The sequence below is a fragment of the Opisthocomus hoazin genome, chromosome 7 (assembly GCF_030867145.1).
Source record: "Opisthocomus hoazin isolate bOpiHoa1 chromosome 7, bOpiHoa1.hap1, whole genome shotgun sequence".
Lineage (NCBI taxonomy): Eukaryota > Metazoa > Chordata > Aves > Opisthocomiformes > Opisthocomidae > Opisthocomus > Opisthocomus hoazin.
This window is the reverse complement of record NC_134420.1, coordinates 51,225,132-51,236,226: the sequence shown is the minus strand read 5'-3', so window position 1 is coordinate 51,236,226 and position 11,095 is coordinate 51,225,132. Positions and strand designations below refer to the sequence as shown.

At 55.5% G+C, this 11,095-nt stretch overlaps 1 protein-coding gene across 1 annotated transcript in view; it reads left to right on the top strand.

Moving 5' to 3' along the window:
* Window positions 1-8,580: 8,580 nt before the first annotated feature.
* Window positions 8,581-11,095, top strand: part of GTF2A1 (general transcription factor IIA subunit 1) — a 33,056-nt gene continuing 30,541 nt past the window's right edge. Inside the window, exon 1 of the mRNA XM_075425867.1 lies at window positions 8,581-8,800. Within this exon, the coding sequence (XP_075281982.1) occupies window positions 8,771-8,800 (30 nt within the window). The 5' untranslated portion in view covers window positions 8,581-8,770. The remainder of the gene's footprint in view (window positions 8,801-11,095) is intronic.

The window sequence follows — 11,095 nt, the reverse complement described above, 5'->3', positions numbered from 1 at the left end:
AAAAGAAAAAAAGAAAAAAAAGAAAAGATCCATCTTGTCTGCCTGATGGCTCTCTTGCTGGGTCCCAGGGGGGACGTGCAATCACCTCTGAATATGCTGTGAAGTGTAGGGCACACCCATGGTCTTTCACAGAATCACAGAATGACAGAATGTTCTGGGTTGGAAGGGACCTCTGTGGGTCATCTAGTCCAATCCCCCAGCCGAAGCAGGGTCACCTACAGCAGGCTGCACAGGACCTTGTCCATGCGGGTCTTGAATATCTCCAGAGAAGGAGAATCCACAACCCCTCTGGGCAGCCTGTTCCAGGGCTCCGTCACCCTCAGAGGGAAGAAGTTCTTCCTCATGTTCAGACGGAACTTCCTGTGCTTCATTTTGTGCCCATTGCCCGTTGTCCTGTCGCTGGGCACCACTGAAAAGAGTCTGGCCCCATCCTCTTGACACCCACCCTTGAGATATTTATAAGGTCTCCTCTCAGCCTTCTCTTCTTCAGGCTGAACAAGCCCAGCTCCCTCAGCCTCTCCTCATAGGAGAGATGCTCCAATCCCCTCATCATCCTCGTAGCCCTCTGCTGGACTTGCATGGTTTGCAAGGCCACTCACCTGGGCGCAGAGGAACAGACAGAGTGCGAGGCAGTGAGTATCTGAAGTGGAGCAAACCCACCTTGTACAAAAGCATTTTTAGTTTATGGACAGGTCAACGTGTGGCTGCGGAACAAGCCGCGGAGCAGAACGCTCCACATCCCACCCCTGCACAGCGGGGCCGCCTGTGAGCCCTGCACCCTGCCAGCTGCGGGGGGGCCAAGGCTGAGCAGACACCCACGCGCTCCCGCGGCGGTCGCGGGGCTGTCGCACGCGGAGCGGCACCCTGCCGTCGCTGCACACTGCGCCGGTGTGTTCCGGCGTGCTCCGGGGTGATGGCTTTGTCCTAAGTCACCGTGCGGAGCCTGAGGTGTGTAAGGCTTGCGAAGCCACACTATAGATCACTCTGCACAAATTTTTCTCTACGACTATTATTATTTCACTCCCCGATGCCTGTGTATATCAGGAATGACTTTGCTGAAGCGAATTTAGATTCGCTGCGGACCTTTGCACGTCATAGCCGCTGGCTGGAATATATGGCAGTAATCAGTACAAACATTTATCAGCATGCTAGGTAAAACTGTGCTTTAGGTCAGTAACGTAGGACATTGCGTGGAGGGAGACTAATCGGTATCCTAAGTGCAAGATCTTTGTTACCTGACTTATTTGTTGCTTGGCTTCATGGACCAGAGCCAGCAATATTTTGGCTGTCCTCAGAACCTCATCACAGCTGAGTAGCTGTGATTCATAACAGTCGCAGCAGTCCGAGTGATTAATGTTACTACTTAAAAAGCACTTAAGCAAGGTAGTACTGACAGAATGTGTAACTTGAAGGTACTCCTTTGGTTCACGCCCTCGCAGAGAAGCTCTGGCCCTCAGAATTTTAGGGGCCTTTTCTAGCTGTTTAAGGCTCAGTACTCTGTATTCATATTGTGACTCATTCAGTCTGTAGAGACCTAAGCACTGGGCCAAACACGTATACACATGCGAAAAATAAAGGAGTGGTCTCTGCCCTAAGACCAGTCATCTTCCTACTACAAGCATTCGAGCTTGCTTACAGCAAGCGGGGTGTGCGTTTTAGTAATAGCCAATTCTTCCTCAATAAAAGGAAGCCTGGGGACTTTTCTACATGACAAAGCATTTGGCAACAATGTTGTTGTGAGGCGCTTCCTCCTCTGGTCACTTGTCTCTACTCCTGTCAGCTCTTTCAGTCGCACTAACGCGTCTTTTGTGGGGCTGCCCTGTGAACCAGATCAGGAAACCGATCCAGGTTAAAAATTAGCCAGCACAGAAGGGAGGGAAGGAAAAAAAAAGGCACAGCAAGGCACTGGCACAACAGCAACAGCAGAGCGTGGTGGCACAGGGACGGGGCGATCAGACGGCGGTGTGGGAAGGAAGTACGAACACCCGCAATCCTCACGGTCGCTGAATGCTTGGGGTCGTGGGAATCCTCACGGTCGCTGAATGCGTGGGGTCAGTGTCTCCATTAAGTTCTGCCTGCACGAACGAAGCGTAGTTTTGTCAACCAGAGACACGAAAGAAACACTCTCTGATCCACAAATCTACGACGGCAGAAGCCTCTGCCAAGGTGTGAATAAATGCAGCACACGGCAACAGCCTAGCAAAGGGCTTGTTGCCTCCTCCAGCCGGAACTGATCATTTACTGGGAACAGCTGTTATAAAGGCCGTGGTGCGGCTGCGTGACGTGGTTTGCTGAGGGACGGGCTGAGGGAGGCTAAGGAAAGTCAATTTCCTGAGCCGAGGAGGCACAAAGTGGTCCTAGAAAAGGAACAGTTTTGCAAAATCTGGCGTGGAGTTTGTGCATAAAACAGAGCGGGAGCTGCGGTTCTGCTAGAGGAGACATCACAGCGTGGAGAGGGGAGGGTCTAGCAGGTAGTGGCGGCTTTAGGAGAAAGTCTTCTGGTGGGCGGACAGGCCTCTGGGTTTTGTGGTCGTGTTCCTTCAGCCTTTGAATGCCTGAGAGGTCTGATGGGGACAGCAGGAGTTATAGTAACGAAACAGCTGCAGGAGTTGGTCACGTGCTCACGTAGTCTGCCGCGAAGATGCAACTTGTGTGTTTTGTTTGGAGGCGAGAAGATGGCCTGCTAATGTTGTGGTAGCTCTGTGGCTTTGACTGTGTAACCAAGAGCAGAGTTTTATTGTCCTGTTCAGACATGCCCTAATGAGAAAGGTGTAGATGTAAGGTGCTTTCAAACAACTGTATGTATTCTAACAGTAATCAGTCTTCGTCTACACTAAAGAAAAGTGCCTTCTGCTTTGCTTGAGTAAGCACTGACACTCTAGAAGTCTAATCATGCTATAAACTCTTCACATGTAGCAGGCTTCTCTGAAGGTCTTGCCTGCTGCAGCACTTCAAGCTGAGAATTTGCTGGAACGTTAATGTCTGCCCTCTGAAAGGTCACCGGAGACAAACCACGTTGTTCTAGGATGACAGGGCTTGGTTGTCTGTGAGCAGAGCAGTTGAACTGGGCGTATGTTAGACCCCTAAAACGGGTGCTAGTGTGCTTTGGTAAAGCATATTGCTGTGCTTCCAATTCCAGGTGTGAGAGTAAATCCATCTAGAAAAATAGAGATGCCTTGGAATAAGGGTGATGGGAGTCATTTCACTCCATTTCTGCCTTGCTTAAAAATTTTTCAGGGGAAATCTAGTGCTGAAGGCAAGAGGGATATGTTTACTGGCTTTTGTTTCCAGATCCTAGATAATGGCAGGCAGGCTGTTAGAAGCAAAACGTCACTCTCTCTCTGTATTTTTTAATATAACTTAATTAAATAATGTTTATACAATACCTGAACGTTGTCTTGAAACTAGTACCACATAAGCTGCATTATGTGTCAGCATCTCCTCTGACTCCTGGGGGCTGGCTGCATCCAGAAAAGCTTCAGAATGATGTGTCTGATGTTAACTTCTGCCTGCGCCCAAAGTTTTGGATTGCAGCTGGGGCCACTTGCTATTTTTTTTGAGCTCGGTAGGGACACTTACAAAAAAAAAAGGGGGGGCAGAAAAATATTTTCTCAAAGTTTATTTAAGGTTATATTCTCTCCTTGGTACAGTGAGGGGAACTAGCAAGAGGGAGTTAAACACAGAGGTGAACATGAACTCTAAACTCACAACATTCGAGCGTAACTTCCAGCACCTTTTTCCCCTGTTAACATTTTCTAGACTGACTTGGTTCCATTTATGCTCCCGTTTTACCCTTTTAACACACGCTGTTGAAATTTAAAGTTAAATGTGTATCTCCTCATTCTTCTGGAAAACTGTCATGTCGGAGATGGAGTCAGAAAGTTCACTGCCTTGACTAGTAATAATACTGTGTTGCTAAAGCCTGCTGAAAAGTGCTCAACGGCTTAGCTTGTTTTTAAGGAAAGAGTGTAATATACTGGGTGAAAACGGTATGTTGTCTTCATGCCCACAGTGGGAGACTTCGCCAGCACCCCCACAACAACAGACTGGTAAGGTGGACCAGCCCTGCGGTGATGGACCTGGCAGACGTGCTGACCGTAAGCCTCCTTCTGGCACCCCCGTGAAGATTTCCACTCCTGTCATACATTTAATTTTTGTTTTCCTTGCTTAACTGCCCCCCTGGGGGGAGGAGAACCGGTCGAGGTGATCACACTTAACGAGCTTTTCTGTTGTTTCAAGAACTAGGAAATTATAAACCACTGTGTCAGCAGCACCTCATACTAGGGACTCTGTGCTTTGCTGTATGACCAGAAAGGTCTTCAAACAAAAATGAGGGCATGCTGACACTGGTTGGGTACCGACTTCTCCAGGCGTAGGAGATCAGGTGTACTCATGCTTTCCTCCTGGGAGGCAGAAAAGTAGCTTCAGATTATTATTTTATTTTACCATTTTCAGATGAACCAAAAAACCTTTATTAAAAAAAACACAAACAAATAAAACCTGAAGATCACAACTTAAATTTAATGTATTTTGACTTAGTATCAAGACTTTGTGGTTCTTACTTCAAGCTGAATTGCTAGCTGGTGGCTTTCAGTGGCAATCACAGGTACTTAGCACCTCCGAGTTTCCAGATCCACGAGTCCCATCCCTCCCCCCCCCATCAGCAAATACTTCATACATCAGTTACCCCTCTGCAGAATATCTTCTCAAAGGATATGCTGTGAAGAGCAACACAGTAGTACTTGCCAAGAACTTTAGAAGGGAAATGCAATCGCCCCAAAACTCATACTGAAGAAAATTTATTTCTTCCTCCCCCCGCCCCAGCTTCCTACTCTGAAGTTCAAAAATCTCTCTCCTGAAAGATGTAGTTCTCTGATGGACCACAAAGGAGGTGAACTAAAGCCATCTCCATATCCTAGACCTTTTATATGAACTTGGCAAGCTGCCGTGGCACTAGTCAGTCACTCGCTCTGCTGAGGAGAAGCGAGGGACACTTCTGGTATGAACAGGATGGAAGCATCCAGGGCACTCAGGGTAGGCTACCTGCCTCTGAGTGCAGTGTTGGCTATAAAGGATGATTTATTTGTCTTTGTCTCAAAGATTTCGCAGAAAAAGAAAGATGACTGTGCCCAGGATTGAGTGGGAACTTTTTTGGCTTATTTCCTCTGCTAGCACACCCAGGATCAGCTTTTGATCTCGGGCACAAATGTGTTTTTCCCTACACCGTCCCATATTTGGCCCAATTTTTGCAGTGAAGGAGAAAATTTACACAAATGTCACCCTCTTTCATTGTCCATCATCACTGTGGAGTTCAAGTCTGGACAGTGCAATGGCTAAAACAGCAGTGTCCTGCCAACAGCAAAGCTGGCATTAGCACTAAACCTGGTGAAGCTGCCCTGAGTTGTCTGCGCTAGAAGAAAGCAGACAGACAGGACAACACAAACTGACCGTGATCCACGCCTGGCGGGCAAGCCACAGAGGATGCTGGCAGATCAACACAGTGACCTGCACACGTAATGCTGTCAGGTAGCTGATGCCACAAACAGGCAACGAGGCTGGTGAGGCGTCTAGAGAAGAAGTCTCACGAGGAGCAGCTGAGGGAGCTGGGGCTGTTTAGCCTGGAGAAGAGGAGGCTGAGGGGGGACCTTATTGCTCTCTACAACTACCTGAAAGGAGGCTGTAGTGAGGCAGGTGTCAGTCTCTTCTTCCAGGTAACTAGTGATAGGACGAGAGGCAATGGCCTCAAGTTGTATCAGGGGAGGTTTAGATTTGATATTAGGAAAAATTTCTTTACTGCAAGAGTGGTCAGACATTGGAACAGGCTGCCCAGGGAGGTGGTGGAGTCACCATCCCTGGAAGTGTTCAAAAAATGTGCAGATGTGGCACTTCAGGATATGGTTTATTAGGCATGGCGGTGTTGGGTGAATGGTTGGACTTGATGATCTTAGAGGTCTTTTCCAACCTGTGATTCTATGACACTATCCAGATTAACAGTATCGCTACCACATTACACATAAACCTGTATGTTACTCCAGCCTGACAAAATGTTAAGCGGAGCAGAATCCCCTCACGCCGATACAGCAGGCAGCTCTGATGCTGGGGAGGACCGAGGTGAACAGACTTCGGCACGCGGCTAACTCGCTTGCTCTCCCCAGGCACCAGCGGAGTTGCCGTGAAGGAGGCAGACCGCTCGCCTGACTCCGTGGGGCATTTCTCACGAGGGCTGGATTGCGTTCGCGGCCACACTCTTTCAAGGCACGCGGGGAGTTTGCAGTGCTGCACCACAACTTGGCATTGGTGCCTGAGAAACTGTGACAGGGCTACGTGCACAGGTCTGGCCTTCCGGGGAGACGGTCTGCTCAGCTATGGAGAGGAGCTTGATGCCAGGCCCAGCCATTACTGCTATCACGCCTGTATGTTAAATTTATTAATTGTCCAGGAGGCCACCACCAAAAACAGGGAGGGGGTTCCAGGGAAGGAAACCATAGCTATCCAGTGCCTCGTGTTGGAAAGAGGAAGGGTATGGAGAGAGCTGGGAGGACGATGAGGGGACTGGAGCATCTCTCCTACGAGGAAAGGCTGAGGGAGATGGGCTTGTTTAGCCTGAAGAAGAGAAGGCTGCGAGGGGACCTTATCAATGCTTATAAATATCTCAAGGGTGGGTGTCAGGAGGATGGGGCCAGACTCTTTTCCGTGGTGCCCAGCGACAGGACAAGGGGCAATGGGCACCAACTGAAGCACAGGAAGTTCCGTCTGAACATGAGGAAGAACTTCTTCCCTCTGAGGGTGACAGAGCACTGGAACAGGCTGCCCAGGGAGGTGGTGGAGCCTCCTTCTCTGGAGATATTCAAGACCCACCCGGACAAGGTCCTGCGCAGTCTGCTCTAGGTGACCCTGCTTCGGCAGGAGGGTTGGACTAGATGACCCACAGAGGACCCTTCCAATCCCTACCATCCTGTGATTCTGTGAACGGCAATCTGGTTCCTTCCCGGTGGCGTGCCAGGCACTTCAGCAGTTTTGCTTCATGGCAACGTACAAACTCTCCGCGATTGATCATCGTCTGAGATTGCCACCGTCTCTGAGCTTACTACCGTTTTATCGGAGGCATCAGACGTCAGATAACACTGGCACCTCAGTCAAGCCCCATCGTTTGTTCATCAGACCACGGATTACGGCTTCTGCGGGGGCAGAGCCTCCTCACCCCTGCCGGCTGTGCTGTGCAGGTGGAGACTCCAGCAAAAAGGCAGAGCTGAGAACAGCAGAACTTTGTGTTTCTGGACCAGGGCTCCAGCAGTATGCCGGGCGAACAGCGGCTTCCTCAGCTGGCCCACTGTGAACCAGTCACGTACCTACACAAAGTCCGCACCCCAGAAGGGAAGAAGGTGTCCAGAAGGTGAAGGATTTAGAGGAACAGGAGGGGAGGAACAAACTCCTTCCCATCAAAGGACACCAGACAAGAGTTCCTGACCTGGTCACTTGGGCGAGTTAACAGGCTGGACTTGGGGCTGAAGGTAACCTAGCAAGGGTAGCCTGCGTCACAATGCTTGCTGCAGAGGTGCGACCCGCTCTGCCCTGCGCACGCCAAGTCGGAGCTCCACACTGTTTCTCACTTGCGCTCGGGCGGGACGTCGGTAGGCGGCTGACGGGTGGAGGTCCAAGGGATGAGCGGAGCCCAGCCACTGTGGCTGGAAGGACTGAACAGAGCTGGCAGCAGTGAGGTCACCTTTCACGGAGCAGCACTCGGGGCTGAGATGCTCCCGCACTGCGTGAGCCTCGCAGCTGCCGCGAAGCAAGCGGGTAACGGGGAGAATGGAGAAGGGGCTGAGAAGGGGAGGGTGCAGCGGAGCCAGCTGGCAGGGCCGCGGCAGCTGCTCGCCCGGCCGGGAGGTCCCGCTGCCACCCGTCCCGCGGGGAGCTCCCGCGGGCAGCGGGCGGGCGCAGACCGCAGCCAGACCCCGGCGGCGGGAGTCGGGAGCTCTCGGGTCTCGCCGCCTCCCCGCGCAGCTCCGCGCCCGGCCTAGGTGGCGGCGCTGAGCCCGGGGGGCCGCGGGGCCTGCGGCAGCGGCGCACGGGGCCTTTGTGTCATGGCCCGGGGAGTGTGAAGGTACCGGCGCCCGCCGCGCTCCAGGCCCCCCGTCCTGCGGGCCGGCAGCGGCGGGCGCGGTTTCCCGCTGCCAGGGACCGAGCCCAGGCGAGCGCGAGTTCCCCCCCCGCCGCGGCCCGCGGACAGCGCGGCGCCGGCCGGCCCGGGCGGGCGGGGGGGCGGGCGCGCCGCCTGGCGGGCGCCGTGACGCCACGCGCGGGGAGGGGCGGAGCAGTGGCGGCGGTCGCGGACACTTCCGCCTCGATAGGCCCGGCCGCGCGAGAGAGGCGGCCGTGCCACCTCGCGCGGGTACTTCCGCCTCGGTAGGCGTCATGGCGGCGGGGCGGGCGCCTCACGTGACGGCGACGCGGTCTCGCGCGCAGCTCTCGCGGTGCCTTGCCGTCCCCCCTCCCCCCCCGCCCGCGTCCCCCTCTCGCCCTGGCCGCTCGCGCAGCTGCTCGGCTCTCGCTATATAAAGGGGCGAAGCGGGCAGAGCGGGCGGCTGGCGGCGGCGGCGGCAGCCCCAGGGCCGGCGGAGGAGGCCGGGCCAGGCCGCGGGGCCGCCCGTGAGCCGGGGCGGGACGCGCGGGCTCTGGGGGGACGCAGCCGGGCGGGTTTATTGTTTTAGGGGCGACTCCCGCCCCCCCTCCCCCCCGCGCGTTGGGGGCGTCCCGGGGGGCTCGGGACATGGCGAGCTCGACTAACACAAACCCCGTGGTAAGGACCGGGTCGGGGGAGGGGGGGCGAGCGGGGCCCCCGGGGCAGCGCGGGCGGAGGGGGCCGGCGGGGCCCGCCGCCCCCTCGCCCCCGTCCCCCTCCCCCCCTCTCCCTTCCCTCCCGCCGCCCGCCCGGAGTGGCCCCGGCCCCCCTCCCGCGGCGGGAAGGGGCGGCGGGGGGCGCGGGGCAGTCCCCCTCCCGCGGTGAGGAGCCAACTTGTGGCGCCCGGCGCCGGCGGGGAGGAGAGCGGAGCCGGGGGCGCGGCGGGAGCGGGGCGGCGGGGGCGCGGGGCGGCGGCGGAGTCCCGGGGGGGAGGGCTGGGGGTCCGGCGGGGAGGGCAGGGCGGGGGGAGCCGCCCGGGGAAGGGGGCTAGCGGCGGGGGACGCGCGGGCGCTGCCTCCCGCCCCGCTGCCGCCGTCGTCCCGGGGCGAGGGGAGCGGCGACCGGGTTTCGGGTTTGCGGTGTCGGTGAAGCCCGTCCGGGCTCCGACGGAGCCATTTTATGTTGCTTTGTAAGAAGGAGAGGATGGTTGAAAAGCACTTGTCCGCGCCCGGCCGCAGCCGGGCGAAAGCGCCCAGCTTCCCTCCGGCGAGCGCGGCAGTATTTATTTTAAAAAGAGAGGGGGGAAAAAAAACCCCGACCTGTCCCCCCTCCCCCCCCGCCCCGGTTCCCTTCTGGCGCTTTCCGCACCGTGGCGGGTGGCTCGCTGCTGCTCTCGTGCTCACGGAGGTTTGCAACAAGCAGTCACACCGGGCCCCCCGCCCCCCCCCCGGCCGCGACCCCCGCCCCGAAGCGCTGGAGGAGACAAACCCGGCGTCCCCGCGGCGGGCTCGGCCCCGGCCCCCTCGTTGGTGGCTCTCGGATCCATCATGGCTTCCCCCTGCCTTTCTGCCTCCCCGCTCCTTGTGTTCCTCCTCCCTGCGGCTGCCCTGTTTATATAGAGCTATTGCCGCTCTCTAATATAGACTCAGCTCGGATGGGAAGGTGCTTTCCAGCCCCACGTCACCGCCTCTCCATTTAAACACCACATCAGCCTTTAAATAGGGAGCGAGCCGCGGAGCGCGGGCTGGGAGGTGCGTGCGGCCGCGGCGGAGGCTGCTGGGCGGGCGGACGGTCCCTCCGGTCGCGGCCGGGCTCTCGCCGGGCTCCCCTTCCCCCCTCCCCCCCCCCCGCCCCGCGCCGCCGGCCCGCGGAGCGCCGTGCTCTCTGCCGGGGGGGGGGCTCCGGGCCGGTGGGCTTTGCCTTGCTCTCACCACGGCACAGAGGCGGTCCGCGTCCTCTACGGCGCCCGAAACCGCTTACCTTTTCCTTCCTTTATTTTCTGGTGTGGTTTGGTTTGGTTCCCCTAGCGCGCCTTCGTTCGCGGGCGCCGGTGAGCTCTGCGGAGCAGTTGTTCTGCCGGGCGGGGAACGCGGCGTTTCGGCGGCCCCGACCCCGAGGGGAGATGCGGCGCTGGCTTCTTGGCGCTGCGCCGGGGTCCGGCTGCGGCCGCTGCCCTGAAAGCAGCGCGGGTGTTGGTTTTGCCTGTGGGTCACGGGCCGCGGGTGCTGCTCGGCGGCTGCGGGGCGTTTCTGAGGACTAGAGCGGACAAATACTTTGTTATAGTCCAGGCAGAGCAAAGACTTTGGAGTTTTCACTAGTACTTGGGTTAATGACAGTATTTGGTACACTGCAAACCAGTATACAAAAGAAAATGCGAAGCGTCCTAGTTTTCCTTTCCGAATCTGAAACTTTACAGACCTGCCTGTGAGTTAGAGTCATGCAGTGGCAAAGTAGCATCCTTGCTTTGATACTTTGTCAGGTTTTGTGTCAGAAGATTTTTGGACAGTAGCCAGCCATTACATGCAGGGGAGTTACTTGGTAGGATGCGTATCAAATACGTGCGATCTGAATCTGTTGGCTGTCCTGCTTATAAACTTCTGGGCTTATTTTTTGACTGCGAGAGAAGGAGCTGTTTTTGTATAGTAAATTAGAAGTTTTGCTTCTCTTTTTCGACCGAGTTAGTACTGAACAGCAAAATACATGTATATTGAATAATCTCCAGAGTACTTGTAAATATCTTTGAATGGTTTACTAAGACTTGCTTTCTCTCGGCTGTAGTTCTGTACTGGCATAAGCAAAGTTCTCTTGGAAGGTGTCTGCATTTAAACATTGTGTTTGGAATAGCAAAAGCCAAACTTAAAATGAGCCTGCTTCACATAGGTATGCTGTAGGCTAATTTTCAATTAAGTGGTAAAACCTTGCAATAGTGCATGGTCAACTTTGTCAAATTCAGGTCTCATTCAATGGCAAGGA